This window comes from Theropithecus gelada, chromosome 3 (genome assembly GCF_003255815.1).
Source record: "Theropithecus gelada isolate Dixy chromosome 3, Tgel_1.0, whole genome shotgun sequence".
In the NCBI taxonomy this organism is placed as follows: Eukaryota; Metazoa; Chordata; class Mammalia; order Primates; family Cercopithecidae; genus Theropithecus; species Theropithecus gelada.
The window spans coordinates 166,930,315-166,948,693 of record NC_037670.1 but is presented as its reverse complement, the minus strand read 5'-3'; the positions used below and the strand labels follow the sequence as shown (position 1 = coordinate 166,948,693).

General features: G+C 43.2%; 1 protein-coding gene and 1 gene segment (V, D, J or C); both read right to left on the bottom strand.

Moving 5' to 3' along the window:
* Positions 1-3,730: 3,730 nt before the first annotated feature.
* Positions 3,731-4,431, bottom strand: LOC112621708. The segment is given in 2 exon segments: positions 3,731-4,203; positions 4,333-4,431. Coding segments are annotated over 2 exon segments (522 nt in total).
* Positions 4,432-7,482: 3,051 nt separating this feature from the next.
* On the bottom strand, positions 7,483-8,676 carry LOC112620205. The gene is made up of 2 exons (XM_025378498.1): positions 8,500-8,676; positions 7,483-8,407 (listed from the first exon to the last, which is right to left on the bottom strand). Exons 1-2 carry the CDS (start codon positions 8,636-8,638, stop codon positions 7,833-7,835), a joined length of 714 nt encoding a protein of 237 aa, XP_025234283.1. The 5' UTR covers positions 8,639-8,676; the 3' UTR covers positions 7,483-7,832.
* Positions 8,677-18,379: the final 9,703 nt, after the last annotated feature.

The window sequence follows — 18,379 nt, the reverse complement described above, 5'->3', positions numbered from 1 at the left end:
AGAGTGAGCTTCCAGAATATTCCAGAGGTGTCACCCTGCAGGTTTTATAAGCAGCTTCCCTAAACCCTCACCCCAACACTAGTTCTAATCCTGACTATTGCTTCCAGTTACCAGTCTTAATATCCCACCCTCATTCTGAATAACTTCTCACATAGCTCCAATTATAGTCTAACTTTTTCTCCCTTAAAACTACCATCTAAAGAAAGAGGAACAGAATGAGAGGAATGAAGGGAAATAATATTTGGTTTAAAATAGGAAGAAAACACAGACGTTGAAATATAAAGAGATTATTTAATCTGAATCACTAAAGATAAACAAAAATGTCTTCCAAAAATGACAATGCTACCCCAAAAGCATAGATGAGCAAATGATGAAGTCAAATGTTTATTAATAAAAAGTAAAATTGAAATATATAAAATGAGACCTCTTACAAGGCAATAAGCAATGGTGAAGGAGCCGTACTTAATGCACAAAATAAGGATGGACATAAGTAAAACCAGCAAAGGGACTGCTACAGGAAATGATCAACTTGTGCACATCCACTGATGTGAGCACCAAAGAGGGAAGAGGTGATTCTGAAAGAAGCGCAGGAGCAGCGGGAGATGAGGACACACTGGTGCAAAATACTATGATAAGGAAGCAAATCAGCCAGGGGATTGTGGATTAGATGACTTTGCTTTCTCCTGTCTCCTGTGACTGCTGAACTAGACTATTTTCCTTTCCAAGGATTTGCTGCTGCACCCTGAATTAGATGGTCCTGGGATTTGCTCCTCCTCAGGTTCCCATGGATGAACTCACTCTCCCTCCTTGTTGAGCACAGTCTGCCTCCCCTTCAATCCCACAGTACTGGGGATTCGGACAGACTTCTCAGTTGGCATCGACCTCTCTCATGGCATGCTCACATGCCTCCTAACTGTGCCTTTTCGTTTCCACTAGACTGAAAGTTAGCTGTGGGCAATGAAACGTAACACCTTTATCATAGAATGCACAAGTGACTGCTTTCAAAATTATTGCTGTTTCTTTCACTGCCTTGGCTTATATCTGAACAGGAAAAAAAGGCACAATTTCTTAATGTGACTTAACCACAAAAACCTTCCCAAGTGCCAAAAACATTATAGCTACCAAGGGATTGCTCTCCTCATTGGTGAGATGGTAAAATAAAAAAAGAAAGAAAGTTTTGTCGAACACTATAAAGGAGACCCAGAATTCCAGTCTCTCTTATATAAACATCATTCCATGGCCTCCCTCTAACTAAGAGACAGACAGAGCCATTCCTGTGCCCTGTACCTGGCAGAAAAATCCTGCTGGAGTCTGTGGGGAGCTGGCGAGGATGAGCCTTGGTGATTCTGCCCCCAGAGCAGAGATCCTCAGGGAACTCTGGACAACGTCCAGGGACTGAGATGGAGAGTGGCCATACTCAGTCTTGGAGAGGAGAATACTTAGGGTGTGATCCTTCTGACCTCTCAGCCTAAAGTAAAAGCAGAGTCATTCCTGACTGGGGTGGAGCTGCTTAGTTTCCAAAGCAAAATAGTCCTTGTTACAGAGTCTGTCCTTGCCACAGAAGAATAGTGGGGCTGTACGTGGTTCACAACCCAGAGATGCTGGTTGCCTATCTCTGTTCCCAATGATTCCAGAATCTGAATATTCCATGCGAGGAATGATAACTTGTAAATAATGAACTGGTTCAGTGGTACCTTTAGTTACATTCAAAATAGTTGTCATGTTCCAGACTGGCATGCTTGAGCAAGAGAATTTGGAGGCTGAATAGAAATAGGAACAATTGAGGCCCCAGTAGATGATGGCATCCAAGAACAAGAGTAGAGGGGAGGTGAATTCAGAGCCCTTTTGGCCCCACAAGACATGGCATAACAGGGACATCAGAAAATACTCCAGTGATGTGCTGCTAAACTGGGTGTCTGTGAAGGTAGGGGCATGGCTGGTAGCATTTGCTAATTTCTGTGGTACCAGCATCCCCACCATGGCAGATTTCAAGCGGCCAACATGGCTTCACTGCTGGGGAGCTGGGAAGAGTATGCCCATTTGGCTCTTCTGAGTTATTCAAGCTGAGTCCAGCACATCCCTAGACTCAAGAGCAAAGCTTTCAAAGTGCTTCAATGCTTCCTACTCAACACCCTAAAAATGAAGCAACAGCAACTGTAGCACACCTCCTTATTTTCGTGATAGGATCAGAGTGTGTGATCTGGGGTCTTGGAATGAACAAAGGGACGTTTGTGCAGAGAAAGGATTTCTGAGTCCTCTGAAGCTGCTGAGATCACAGAACAAAGAGTTATGCTGGTTGGTTGCAGAGGTGCCAGCCTTTGACTTCAAGTAATTGCAATGAAATGTTTCTCCTGCTTAACTTAAGACAACAGAATGATTTCATCCGAGCAGAATCCCTATTCCTTCCTATTTGTTCCTTAGTAACATCTGCCCTTTGCTCCTCTTGCATGTTCGTTCTCAGTATAAATTGGAAGCCCTGCTCGCTTTTGTTTCATGTTCTTGCAGCACCGTTTACTACTGTGGACTAAACTGTTCAGCCTCAGTGTCAGAGCTTGTCCACTGTTAGGACCAGGTGTCTCAGGAGTCATGTGGAGGAAGGTGGCAGCAGTTAGAGAGAAGGTCTACGAAGGCAAGGAATTCCCATCAGTGCCCTGGACTTACTCAGTCCCAAGAGACACAGGGCACCTGAGCAAGGAGTGTTTTCATGATGGCACAATAAAAAAATGGGTCCAGAGCAACTCCCTACCAGAGACCATGATTCTCTGGGGAAAGAAATTTGGTGTCTGTACCATGACGATTTCTGATCAGTGACTTTAGGAAGGCAATGATGCCCCTCCTAGCTATGAAAGATTCAGGGCACCTCTCTCAGGGTTGCATCTGGGACACTGATCCCAGACTTGGAGAAGTGGTCTGTCGCCGAGGACTCTCAGAAATCCATGATCCGTAATCACATGATCTCTGACCAGTGCGTTCGATTTCATAGATACAAACTGCAGCATCACCCACAGACAGGTGGAAGATTCTATTGCAATATAATCATTGTACATTTATTTATAACAACTACTGTATAACAATATATAATATGAAAAATAAAAAGGAACAGAATCAATATTATAAATAAAACACTTCTTGAGTTAAAGGACTCAGGAAAATTATTTCAAATCAGAAGAGTAGGACAACAATGAAAACACTCAGAGTCTAGAAATTAGATTTCCTGAGGAAATCAAGGTGAACGGGCAGTGGTGAATGCATGCTTCTGTCTATCAGGACAGCAGCAATGGCAAATGGAAACAAAATAAAGGATACATGTGGCTTAAAGTAGGCAGAAGAAATGCAGTCTTATTGTTACCATGATTGTATTTATCAATAAGGACCACAAATTTGCAAAGACCTGTATTTTAAACAGGAAGAGAGGTTTGATATTTTGTTGCAGAAACTTCCAAGGTGACAGGGATAGAAGAGACTTCAGAAGAAAGATGTTCCTGGGGCTGCAGCCTTAGACCTTCCAGATGCCCCAACATATGCAGAAGAGGCATGTTTCCTGCTTTTGACAACCTCAAGTATGTGGGCAGCACCGCAGCCTCCAAGACCTATAGAAGATGCATGTCTGCCCTGAAGGCCGAGGCTAAGACACCCACTCCTTGCTTGAAGAAGTGAGCTGGTTCCGAGGACTCCTAGAGTGCAGTGGGCCATGATTGTTTTCACCACTTACATTTGTAGTCACTGTGTTTCAGGAATGAATCTGTGGTCTCTTTCTACCCAAAGGACAGCCGATGTCCAAATCTACTCCTTTCCCATGAAAAGTAAGGAAGAAAGAGAGGCCTCTACTAAGGGTCTCTAGTAGCTGCAAGGAGAGAGAAGGATGAGGTTTGTGAACAGGAAGGAGGTGACTGCGCCACGCTGTGGCTAAGCTGCTGGCACAGAGATACACGGCTGAGTCCCCCTGTTCTGTGCGCTGGATCTTCAGAGTGGAGACGGATCCCTCAGTCCTCTCTGCAGAGAACCGATCATTGGGCAGCCCTGATTTGTCTAGTTGAGCATCATTCTGGAAGTAAGTCAGAAACGCTGGGCCCTGCCCAGGGGCCTGTTGGTACCAGTAAAGGTAATCATGACCCGAAATTGGATCACACCTGAGAGCTACATCCTGTCCCCTCTTCGTGACTTTGTACCTTGGGGACTGCGAGACTCCAGCACCTGTGTGATCTGTGGAAGTAGAATTTGGCAACAGAATAAGGAAAACATTTGTAGTCATCACACACACACACACTCACACACACGTACACGCCTATACACAGGAAGAAAATGAAACTACTTGGTGTTCTGAGGACTCACCTGTCCCTAGGAAACCCAGGACCACCCAGCAGAGGAGCCTGGTGCCCATGGCAGGGTCAGGCCAGGATAGGGGCGTTACCAGATCAGTGTCACTGTGAGCAGGAGCAGAGGATGAGGGACGTCCTTGTCCCCACAGGGCAGTTCCCACAGTGACATCACTTCCTCTCTCAATCCCCAGGACCTCAGGGTCACTTTTTATATTAGCATTTATATTAGAACACACTTGGGTGACGCCTTAAATATTTATAACCTTCTTTTTTAACATCAATGCATGGCTCATCGCTTTGGACTCCAGAGCTGTCTGTACCCGGGGGCCTCACACTGCATCTCTGAGTTCATCTTCTCATCCCACAGCCGCTCCTCTGTCTGCTGGTCATGTCCTGTAGGATGAACCAACACTGCCCCTAACATAGGGCACAAAGGGGTGAGCTCATTGTCTTTCCTCCAAGTCAGGGTCCCCTCTGCCATCCCATCCCCTTTCATGCCCTAGCCTTCTCCATTCCCCCAGTCACACGTGCCCAACAGGGCTGCCCCATCACATGGGTTCCCTCACGAACTGCCCTCATGCCTTTCTTCTGGGATCATTTCCCACCTTTGTTAACTGTAATTCAGAAAAGATACTTGGGTAGAAACTCACAGCGGTCTTTTTTCATATTCCACTTATAAAAGTTGTTTTTAATCAATGTCATCTTAAAAGAAGGAGAATGACAATTGAGCTAATGGTTATTTTTAACCACTATCTTGACTTACTCTTGTTCTCCATCTAACCCTGTGGGCGGTATTTCTCTTTTTTTCTGATTGCTTTCAAAATCTTCTCTTCGTCCCTCAGGTTCTACAACTTCCCTATGACTTGACTATTTGTCTTATTTGAGATTCATTTTGATTCTGGAAACTCTGAATTTGGGTCCTGAACACCTCTAAAGAATTGTCAGCTAACATCTCATAAATATCACCTCATAACATTCTACCTATCTACCTGTTTGAAACTGCAATTGTATGCAAGAAAAAATGGGAATTTATGAAAAATATTCTTATTCTAATATATGGGAAACATCCATTTTTTTCCCCCCTGTTCTTTAACTTTTCATAGTTCACTTTTAATTTTCTGTGCTGCATTCTAGATGACTCCTGGAGATCCATCTTTGACATCACTAAAAATCTCTTTAGGAGGTGCCGATCAACTGTTTGACTTTTCTTTTCTTTTTTGGTGAGTGTGTGAGGCATTCCTAGATACATTATTTGACAATTTTTATGAAAGTTACTTGATGGTTTCAGACATTCTCTTTTTCCTTGTTTCAATTCTCCCTCATGTTCATTTAAATGTAGCTCTCCAAACTTTCATATCTTATAATGCCAAAATTTCCAGTCTTTGGGTTTGCATTTCAATCTTTTGTTGCATGTGCTCACATTTCCTCATTGCTATCTCCTAATATTCTTCTTACTGGGAATCTGTTTGTTCGATGGTCGTCTGTGACATTCCAGAGAGGCATGGACTGACAGTGAACAACACCAAGAGTCTGTCATGTTTACAGGCATCTCCAGTCTAACTCGCAAAGGTACGGGCCCAAGAACTGTCTGCTGCACTCTGGGCTGCTATATACACCCACGACATAGGTTGGTAGAGTCAAAAATGCTCTCTGGACAGTCCCAACAAAAGATTCAGAATAGAATTCAAGTTTTCTAATTTTTTAAAATAAATCTCATACACATATAGACCCTCTGGGTGGAGGGAGATATCCGGCATAGGATTAAAAGAAAAGTTAGTAGCCAGCGTCTCTGGAACATCTACATACAAACTGTGTCCACATTCACCTGGGCAGCACAGGTGTCCACGGAGAAGAGTCCAGGGACTGCGGCAGGTTGAGGCAGTTGTGTGATCCAATGCCTTAATCTCCATCCTGTGCTGGACTGTGTTAAGTCAACTTTGCAAAGGCAAGAGCCTGCCTTTCCCAGAATGCCATTTCTCTTACCATTCAGGGTTACAGATGGTCAAGGTACATTTGGTAAAATTTGGAAGACAGATGAAAAGCAGTCACTATTATTATATTTGGCAGGTCATTGTGGTCAGACAGTGAGAGTCTGTGACCAGAGGATACAGAGGCATCCAACAGACCTAGGAAGTCCTGTTCCTTCTGCACCCTGTATCCAGTTCATCTTCCCAAATGCTGGCCAACAGCAGCCAGGCTGCCCCCAGTGTTTGCAAGTAAACCTGCAGGGGTGGGCCCCATACAGTGGGTACAGCTTCCCGAGAAGGTTTCCCTGGACTTTTCCTGTGCTCCCGGCTCAAGGTGCCACTGCATGGCCTGGCATGCTCTGATCCTCTCATGTTCCTGCCGCTCAAGCCTGTCCTGCCCAGACCTCCAGAAGCCCTGGCTACTGACTGGCTCCCTCAACTTCTGACTTCTCTCCTCAAGACCTTCTTTTCCTCAGCTCCTCCCACATATGCATAAAGTCTAATTCTGATCATAAATCTGTTACACTCTCAAACTTGTAGTAGCCCTGTTTTATTGATGCAAACCTAATGGAGATTTTCTTACCAGAAGTGATTTCAAGGAACAACCTTTAAGGATGGAATTCTAGAGGTGGATCTCTGATTCGTCTCGATTTGTTGTGGGGAAAGACCCTGAAGGAGAGCACAGAGACCTGGAGGAGGTCAGGTGCTGCAGCCACAAGAGGAAGCCTTGACCCAGGTGTGGACGCCAGGATAGTGATTCCCCATCAATTTCCAAGACCGACCTGAGTCCAGCAATCAAAGGGGTGGCATTTGTTGTACTTAATGCTAGATCTCTGCCAGGTTGCAGTAGATGTAGCATGTTTTTATTATTGGTTCATCCACCCACTCATCACTCACTCAGCCTGTCATCCACTCATCCATTCTTTGTGAAATGGTTCTCCCTACATGCCAGACACCAATGTTGGTAAAAGCAGCAGGCACAGCCTCAGCTCCCATGGGCTTAAAAATTAGGTGGAGTTAAAAAATAACCAGATAAGTATCTGAAAAAGCCCAACTGTGCTAAAGGTTACTAACAGACACATGAATCTATGAGAGCTTATGACAGGAAAGTTGATCTCAGCTGGGAGGGGAGGGAGTGCTTCCCACAAGAGGGGCTGATTGCGCTGCGATCTGGAGGACAGGTAGGAGCTGGCCACTGCAGAAAGGAAGCCTCCAGCCAAGTGCGGAGGAAACGGGCTTTGAAGTCTCTGTGATAGGAATGAAGGAGGCACAGGAGAGGCTCCCCTCATGGCTGCAGTAGAGAGCGGCAGGGAGGTGGGGGGAGGAGAGACACAGCAGGGCCGTGGAGGATGACTGCCCAGATGGGAAAGGTGGGCCACAAGAGAGACCACGTGAGGGTGGGGGCTGGGGGAAACCCTAGAGAGAGGAAGCAATAAGGTCACCAGAGAGAGACGGGAGTCTAGATGGATCTGAAATACACATCCTGTTTTATCCAGGTGGCCTCGACTCAGGATAATGAGTAGAAAAGTAGGAGCTGGGGAAGCCCTCACCCCACCCCAAAAGGAGAGCTCTGAGAAAAGAACAGGCAGAGCAACAAAGGAGACATCTGAGGACCTGGGACCAGTCCAGGCCTGGCTGAGACTGCCTGCAGAGGCACCTGGCACAGAGCGAGGCTCATACTGCCTGGGCCACTTGGGGTCATTCGGGGTTCCAAGGACTCTGGTGTAGAGAACTCTGCCCAGGGCATCCCTGAGTCTTGGGTGAGGGAGGAGGGCAGAGCCTGCCTGGCTTTATGTGCAGAGAAGAGGCAGCCTTGTAACGCTGTGGAGTAACTGCTGGCACAGAAGTACACAGATGTCTGGGAGGGAGCAGCCGACTCCAGTCTGAGTGGGAAATCCTCTGTGTTTGATCTGGTGACATTGTAGCCATCGGGGACTTCTCCTTTGTCAGTGCTACCTTCACCAACTGAGTAATGAATCAGCCTCAGCCCCATGCCTGGGTCTTGTCGATACCAGTACATGCGGTCATGGTTCATATCCTGGGCACACTGCAGTGTCATGCTCTGTCCTGTTTTCAGGATCTGGAATTTTGGGGTCTGAGTGACACCAGCATTCACTGGACCTGCAGAGAAGGAAAACAAAGCTGATGCTGCAGCCCTAGTGGGAAGGCACTGAGCCTTGAAAGCCACACAAGGGTCCCTGCCCAGGACCCACCTGCCCACAGGAGACAAAAGGCTGCACAGCACAGGATGCTGATGCCCATGGCAGATGCTGCATGACGGAGGGGTCTTCTGGGTCTGTGCATTGATGAAATGGGAACAGGACTCTCAAGGGAGTCATTCTGAGACCTCATTCTCCCTGCCTAGGCCCCAGGGAGGGAGAGGCCAGGAGAGGCCACGCCTCTTCCCCAGATGGTCAAATCCAAAATAAATGCACCAGTGAACCGCTGAGAATGAGAAGAACACATATATCTGAATTGAAACAAGTCTAAAAGATTTTCATGACCTTTTGTAAACAGTTTGTAATTCAATGTAAATTTTATTTCTTCAATGATATAATTAACATACTAGTGTTAGTTATCTACGTAGTGCTGTAGTCTAGAGTCTTAGGGAAACTCCTCATGTCTTCCTGGTGTTTTTGATTCCTGTGTCCCAAATACTCCTTCAAGTATCTTTTTCTGATTTGCTTAATTGACCATAATCCTGTTTAAAATCCTTTGTCTATATTGGTTTTCTCTGTTAGCAAGTTTCCAAATCCCAGGGGCAGGCTCATCAACATTGGAGGAGTCGTTTTGCTCTGTTTCTTGTCAATTCACTGACAGATGGGACTCCTGACAAGCCCAGCTGAGCACCTTCAGCTCCACCCAGGGCCCTTCATTTCCGTGCCTGGGGTGAGACCGCAGCAGGCAGAACCACCTCACACTGCTGACTACCTTCTATGTGTGGACGATGGTGGCCACCCAGCACTGCCCATGACCTGTGGACACAAAGGTGGTCTTATGCATGAGGGACTCAGGGAGAGAGGGCAGACTTTAGGGTAAGGAAGAATGCTCTGTTTCAATTTGAGTTGTCATGTTTCGTAGGGGGTATCCCTTTGTGCAGGATTCCTGCCATTAATTTAGTAATAAATAAAAAGGAGCCCAAATAACATATCTTGGTGCACAGAGTCCCACACTTATTAGGACACCACAGTCAGGATAACATTGTCGTGTTCTTCAAATTCTTACCAATTTTTGAACAAAGGGGATGCTAATAAGTTGTATGGCTGGTTCTGAGTACATAATTGTGTTTCATATTCTGCTCACCTCCCCATGTGCTGTTTTCCTTTTTAGCACAAGCACAAGACCAGGGTCTGGGTCACTCAGTATCAGTGGGACTTTGGAGCCCATCAATGGGACTGTGTTCTGTGAAGAACACAGAAGTTAAAGTCGCAGCAAAGGACCACCTGGTACTATTTACCTGCAAGCTGGGGTCCAACAAACCAATGAGTGGATGCCACATATGTGATCAGTATTTCTCCGGTCCAGAAAACAAAGAGACACACAGCAAAAGAGCCTCGTGCCCAGGCAGTGCCAGAACAGAAAGGGGAATTTTCTAGCTCAAGGCTCATGTTTTATGGGTTGGACACTTGGGGTCAAGGAAGAGAGAACCCTTCTCTCAATGTGACATTATCTGTCAATGGAGTCACCATTGCACATGGTGCGCTTGGTCCCAGTGTACTCTATGTGCTCAGGAAGCAGAGCTAAATCACAGCTAAATATTGTCCGATGGAAACTCAAAATAATGTTCTCGGAGATTGTTAGTTTTTGTCAGAATATCGTTATAAAATAATTTAAGTGAATGAGTGTATGAGAAAAAATAATGAAAATGAATGAACAAATTATGTGGAAACAGCCTCTTCCAGCTGGGAAGATTTATGATGTCATTTCATCATTTTGTCTCTCTCCAGGCAGGATTATCCCTAACATGGATCAGGTATCTCTCAGGGTTCTGGAAGTGTTTGAAACCCTTCTAAAGCCATAAAAAGCTTTTCTTCTAATTTTTAAAATGTTACTTTAAGTTTTGGGATACATGTGCAGAATGTGCAGGTTTGTTACATAGGTAAACATGTGCTACTGTGGTTTGCTGCACCCATCAACCCGTCATCTAGGCTTTAAGCTTCACAGGCATTAGTTATTCCCCTTAATGCTCTCCCTCCCCTCACCCTCTACCCTCCGACAGGCTCCAGTGTGTTTTGTTCCCCTCCCTGTGTCCATGTGTTCTCTTTGTTCAACTCCCACTAAGTGAAAACATGCGGTGTTTGGTTTTCTCTTCCTGTGTTAGTTTGCTGAGGATAATGGCTTCCTGCTTCATCCATGTCCCTGCAAAGGACATGATCTCATTCTTTTTATGACTGCATAGTATTCCATGGTGTATATGTGTCACATTTTCTTTATCCATTCTATCATTGATGGGCATAGCCATGAATATATTTAGGAGCACCTCCCTCTCTTGAATATTTACCTGTGTACTAAAGAGGAAGTGTTTTAACAGTTAGAGGTTGTAAATTTCCATTAAAAATATACCTGAGCAAAACTATTTTCTAGTGATAAATATCACTGGTTGTCAGGGATGGAGGGAGGCGTTGCAGAGAGGAATGAGAAAACGCTCTGCGTGATGGAAATGTTCGATATCTTAACAGGGGTGGGGATTAGAAGGGTCTATACACATATGTTGCTCCAAAATCACTGATCTGTTCATTTAAAATGTGTAATGTTTATATAATCTACATATTAATAAAATTGGTTTTTAAATATCTGAGGAGATATGTATGCTACATTCTTTAGTTAATTTCATGTAAAGAATCATCAAGCATATATATTTCCACTTCTGTGACTTCTAAGTTCTCAGCTTAAGATTTCTAGGCAGAATGTGTCTGAATCTGCCTTTGTGCATGGCGAGGGTGGAAGAGGCTGTCTGAGATTAACAAAGGGAATCAAGATATTTAGATTCCTATTATAGGCTAGATATTTTATGATACTAAATTATGTATACGGCCTTATAGATGGACTGTATTCGTCTCATTTTATAGATTAACAAAACAAAAAGCAAACTAAACCTAACCTGTCAAGAGCTGGCCTCAGGTAGCGATGTGATGGCGTTAGAGTGGGAGTCAGGGCTGGGTGTCATGGCGTCTTTTCAGAGTTCTTTCCCCACACTGTCTCCAGGGTAAATTCACCTCTGTCTATGATGTTATTGGAGCCAGCAGGTCTGAAAGGGATGTAGAGAGCAAATACTCTGATTTTGAAAGTTAGGCATCACTCTTTATGAAAATGCCTTATAGCACAGAGCTATAAACACAGGGACCAGAGACTGACAGGTCAGAGCTGGACCCCCAGTACTGCATCCTAATAGCCATTTAATGTGATCATGTTTTTTAACCTGTGGGTCAATTCCCTCCTGTCTGTAAAATGAGAATAGCATTTGTGTCTTAAGGCTTTTTCTGACAGTTGAATTTCTAATTAACTGAAATTTTGCAAATGAAGGACTTCTATTTTGTGCATCGTAAAATGACAATAAAGGATGGAATTATGGTTTTTTTCTGAGTCTTCTCCATGCAGCATAATTGAACCATAAAGGTGCATTGATGTACTCAGAGCCTGCACCTCTGCAAATGACCCTGCCACTCATGTGACGCATGGTTTTATAGAAACAGTCAAATACTATGCATTTATTACCACAGACCTTAAATGTGTTATATACACACAAGGAAATAATATCAAAAAAGAAGACAATCTAGCCATATGTGGCAATGTGGATAAACCTGGAGGACATGATGGTAAGTGAGTAAGCCAGACACAGAAAGACAAATACTGCATGACTCTTTTTTTTTTTTTTTTTTTTTTTTTGAGATGGAGTCTCACCCTGTTGCCCAGGCTGGAGTGCAGTGGCGCAATCTCAGCTCACAGCAACCTCCACCTCCCGGGTTCAAATGATTCTCCTGCCTCAGCCTCCTGAGTAGCTGGGATTACAGGCGCATGCCACCATGCCCGGCTAATTTTTGTATTTTTAGTAGAGGCGGGGTTTCACCATGTTGGCCAGGCTGGTCTCCAACTCCTGACCTCACGTGATGTGCGCACCTCGGCCTCCCAAAGTGCTGGGATTACAGGCATGAGCCACCATGCCTTTTTCTACTTTTATGAGGCAACCTAAATACTCAAAAACTCATGGAAGTAAAAACTAAAACATTGGTTTCCAAGGGCTAGGGATTGGTGGAAATGGGGAGTTGCTGTCAACAGGTACAAAATTCCCAGTTAAGCAGGATGAGGAAGTTCTAGAGATCTACTGTACAGCCTTGTTTCTGTGGACTACGACACTCTGCTGTATACTTACAAGCCTGTTAAGAGGATAGATTTCATATTAAATGTCCTCACTAAAATTTTTTTTAAAAGGTGGTAAAAGGAGGTAGGTAACTAAAGAGAAAGATTTTAAAAGAGGACATTTGTATAATTCAGAAACATTAAAGTACTTTGAATTAGCAAAATAATTTAATAAATACATTTCAAAATAATTCAGTAAATACATTTCAATATTAATTGCCTTAATACTATCAAAGGCAAGAAATGTACTTTTTAAAAAATTGTCTTATCTGTTTTTCTAAATTTTATTTTTTGTTTCGTTTTTAAATTTATGTGGCACAATCCCTTGTACAAAGCGGGGGGCTTAAAATGTTTATGAAATCAATAAATTAACTAATGAATAATAATGATTTGTGTCTTTTCCCTCATAATAAATTACATCAGGTACAGGAAAACTACACTTTCCTTTAAAAACACCCCGTTCCCTTTGCTGTGCACTGAGAAAACTCTCTCCTCACACAGCCTTCATTAAAGAGATCACCTGGCCTCATTCATAGCACAGCCATGGTGCAGAAAATTGCACCTCTCTTTTTTGTCACAATGAAGGATGAATGAACATGGTTAGCCTGGAAGTTGTATGTTCCTTGGACAGCAAAGAGACTATAATGATCATATATAATGCCTACTTTCTCTTCCTGCTAATGGGGACCTGGAAAGGGAAGGCCATGTGAGATGACAAATCTGCAGAGTGGGGACAGTGGGTAGAGGTGTTGGAGGAACAGACTTCAGCCAGTTATGTTCTTTTCAATTAACTATTTATTGATACATATTAGATGTACATATTTTTTAAGTAGATGTGACCATTGATACATTAATATAATCAAATCATGGTCATTGGAATAGGTATCACTTTAAATATTTGTCTTTTCTTTACCTTAGGAACATTTGAATTATTCTCTTCTGGCTATTTTGAAATGCACAATTGGTTGATGTTAACTACAGTCACCTCACTACTGATCTATCCAACGCTAGGTCTGGTTTCTTCCATCTAAGGGTATATGAGACCCAGGAAAGCTGTTTCGGTCAAAAGTATGCACAGTTAGTTAACACTTATTTTGCATGACTTCTGTCAGAATCAAAACAGATCTCATAAAGAAGCAGCAGAGGTAACTTGGGAAAGACCTGTTGGATCACCAGATCCTGAGTCTCTCTGGCTGCCAACATCCCTTTCGTGGTCTTTTTCTGAGTGGAGGCAGAAATGTTTTGGCATTTTCATAGGAAACTTGCCTTTCTATTTACTTCCTCTGCAGGCCATCCTTTGCCCACTGTACCCTTAGGCGGGTCCCTGGCTCTGCTACCTGATGTATCATTCCTGCCCTGAAGGGTCCCAAAACTAAAGGTGGAGCAGGTGGAGCACAGTGTCCACATGTCCATGTCACACCTTACTCCGCCCACCGCTGTCCCTGCCCTGACACTGATTCCCAAGCCCTTGATGCCCCAGCCCCTTCACCGTCCACTGGCCAGACAGACACAGAGATACTCTCTTGTTGGTGCAAACTGAGGCCTTTCACACCCCTACCCTTCCCTGGACAGTGAGAGGTCTGTGTTTAACTCAGAACCCACTCTGAACTCAAATGGCCCCCACCTGATGCTAGCAGGCAAGCCAGGCATTCTCTTCAGCCTTCCTCTTCTGGGTCACCTGCCCTCCCCTCCCCAGGGTTCCCAGCAGCATTGCGGAGACACAGCGCCTCCAAGTGGCTATAGATCCATAGTCTCAGAGATTCACACCTTATGACCTTATGAGCTCTAGATTGTCCAAATCAGTAACAGAGATCCTGCATCCCGCTCCTGCAACCCCCACCCTCTCACATACACCCTCTCTAAGCTTTCCCAGATAAGCCAATTTAGGGTTAAACTTTAAATCCTCCCTTAGCCAGTGGAGACAAAAAGTTGCATTAACCAACATTTTGATTGCAAAATTAATAGTCGTTATGTCATTGCAATTTGCATGATAAGGTGGAAGAGAAGAGCCTGAATAAGACAGGGCATAGAATTTAACAGTGTGAAGATATCCAGCAGAATGATCTTGGAAAAATACTTCATATCTCCTTTTGATTTATAAGATGCATGTGTCTTCACATTTTGTATTTAAAGTCATTATTATCAAATATAGTGCATTGAATAAAAGGGGCTTCCAGTTTTTACATATTTGATTCTGAATTTATAAAAAGTTTTGAAATAAACAACCCTATTGGCTATAACTTAGGCAGATTGAGTGGTCTGACATTTCCCATCACTAGCCAGAAGTGCCTACGAGCTCCCCCAGTGACCCAGTGCCTCTTAGTAATGCAATCCAAAGATAAACTATTTTCATGTGGATGGATCTGCAGGAGAAAATGCACACACACACACACTCACACACAGACACAACACACTCACAAATACACTCACACACACACACACACGGTATCTTCTTATTGCAAGGATGATAAGATTCTCTTACTGAGCACAGCAAATTTTTCTCTCAGCATTTTAGGTTGGTTTCTGGGATGCACCCCTGATAATGTTTCCAGACTCACAAAGATGTAGTTTTGGAAAAGCATGGTTGTGGTGAGGAATTTCTTTTACTGGATCATGGGACTGGATAAATATTATAATAACATAAATTTCTTTGTTGCAAATGGACATTTGTGAATTCCAGCTTTAGATATAGTTATGGTACTGGGTAGTACTGCTCATTAATCCTGACTGGGAAAACACATTTGCTTGGAATATTGCAGAAATTGTATGGAAAATTGAGATGAGCCATAATGACTGTCCGTTATATTTCAGGTAAAAGGAGCCCCTTTTGAAGGGAAAACAGTAATAGATAATATTTCAGAGCTCTGTATAAATGGACATTAATTTATTCATTTCACAAACATCAAGTAGTATCAATTATATACCCTGAATTTTCCTCTGAATGTAAAGGAAAGAGAATGATACACTATAGTACCAGGGAATGTCAGGGTAAGAAGCAAAGAGGAAGGGAGATGTCAGTCAGTCCTTGATAGATGAGCAGTGTCTGGCCCCGTTTGGGGAGAATACAGTTTGTTCCAGGCTGTGGAAATAGCACAAATACACAGGATGTTAAAGCCTGTAAAAGCTCTAGAGCCTGTGCGTTCCTAACCTGCTGTATTTCCTGCACAACCACACTTCCCTTTCTCTACGCAGATGAACTTTAGAAGACATGGGCCCTGGGAAAGTGGGGTGAGCCGGATCAGAGGCTCTGGAAGCTTCAAACGTCTCCATTCCTCGTACCATCTGTCAGTATTTAATTTTTTACCCCCATTCTTGGCAAATGCTAATTTTTTTAAAATAATGTTTCTAAAGTAATCATATATTTTGTCATTTTTGTAACACACAGCACTGCCAATCAGGCATGAGATGAGCCTATAAGTTAATTTCATAATTTCACAGAACTTTACTATTATTTCATCTCAGCAAAGATGTGAGTCAATTTCCCTATCATGTATAGCTTGGGTCATGTGCATAATTTCCTGTCATTTTCAAAAAATATAAAAAGAAATTGAGGACCTCGATATTATCTTTGAAAACCTTAGGTTAGGGACTGCTACGCTAGCCAGTTCTCACCTCCTAACCTCTTTGTCTCTCTTTCCATCTATGATCCCTTGATTCCCCTGGAGCTGTTCTGTCCAAAGATTCTAAAGATAAATTGAAATTACCAGATGATTTTATTATTTCTTACACGGTCTATCTGTAGTCCATTCCAGCACAGCCAGCTCTGAACAATTTTGTTTTGCATTTGTCTCTTCAAATCTATTTATTGATTCACTGATTCAAAACATGTGATTTTTAATACCTTCCTTATCAGATATACAATGTCAGGATTAATGGATAAAATGTCCAACAAAGTCCCAACCCACAGAAAGCTCAAAGCTGAGAAAGATATGCATTTATTTAGTAGATATTTACTATAATCATGGAAGCAATTCTTAAAAACACTGTAGGTTAAAAAACTCAAAAGTGAGGAAGTCAAGAAAGTGAGGAGCCAAACCAATGTAAAAATGGTCTATGTGATGAGTAGTCATTAAGAATGATGACAAGATTAGTCGCAGACAGAAGGATAGAATGAGAAGAGAGTTCTGAAGGGAAAGAAGCAAGTGCAGCAAAGAAGGATCCTGTTCTCACGCCATGTGTGTAAAGGAGCTGGGCTTCAAAGGAGGAAGGAAAATGATCTGGAGGCAGCAGAGAGAAGCCCAAAGAGCAAGGAAGACACCAAAACAATATATAAACACAGAGTAGGTCTCCCGATGTACATTAAAGAATACCCTGAATTTCATTTGGCATCATTCTAATCTTGAAAGTCTTGGCCTTTGAATAACAAAAATAGGACAGTGACAAGTGAAACCTGGGCCTCTATGAAAGAACTCGGGTAAACCCAAATTGTCTTGGGCAGACAAAATACAGGCACATTTTGCAGCAGTTGTCGATGATACACTGATAGGGGTTGAGAAATAATCAGTATGTAAATACTACTAGAGAAGAAAGACATTATAACTCTTCATGATAAATTGTGAGTGCTGTGTAGAAATGTGTGGCATAAACCAGAAAAAAAAAATATACAGATTTGGCCGTTCAGGACGCAGCATCAGGGAGGAAAGAGGGCACAGTAAGACTGGCCAGGCCTGTGTATGTTTTTTAACTTTATTTATTTATTTTTTGCGTGTGATTCGGGGTCTTACTCTGTTGCAATGATCATGGCTCACTCCAGTCTCGAACTTCAGGGCTCAAGCAATCCTCTCAACTCAGCCTCCTGAGTAGCTAAGGCTGCCATACCAGGCTACTTTTTAGTATATATATATTTTTAGAGACAAAATCTCACTGTTTCCCAGTCTAGTCTTGAACTCCTCACCTCAAGCGATCCTCCTGCCTCAGCCTCCCAAAGTGCTGAGGTTATAGGCATGAGCCACCATACCCGGCCCTGTGTGCTTTTAGACACCCTGTGTATATTCATATTAAAGGTTCCAGAACAGGCAGTGGAGGAGATCTCATCAGTGTCCTGTGAGTGCACACAGACCTTTAGCTAGCACCTGGCTTGCCTTATGCAAGATAGAAACAAATGGATCCCTGTAGGCCAAGAGGGGTAGCTTACTTCTAATGTATTAAACTGCCTGTATTATCCACATTGAAAATCTCTTTAAGTGTAATGTAAAAATCCATATATAAATCTTAAATTGAAATTAGCATTATAAAGGGATGTCCACAATCATAGAGAAGAACTTTCATTTATAATAAAGAGCACTTGTAGGGGAAATTTCTGTTCACGGCTTAGAGTGAGAAGAGAGTGAAGTGGGCAGAGTAGTTCACAAGACATAGCCATTCTCAGGAGCTCCCACTGTTTGGATGGGGGTGGCAAATATAGGAAGGCAGGGAAACCTACAGTGTGAGTAATTAAGGTTTATCCTACCTGTGTGTGAGTTCTGACCCCACACACAATTTGTGAGAAATTTGCAAAACGCATTTTCTATATTATCTCCTACACAAGATTTTGTATGTTGATATTGTATCATCTTCTGTCTTTGCCATGCTCCAAACCCACTTAATTATTCTTGTGGGGGGGGTGACGCAGGAAAGACTGCTCAGGATTGCTGGGAGCTGTGGGGAAAAGAGGCAGCACCAGAATTTCTGCACAGGGAGGGGGAGATTCTGCAGTGCTATGGCTAAGCGACTTGCACAGACACACACGGCCGAGTC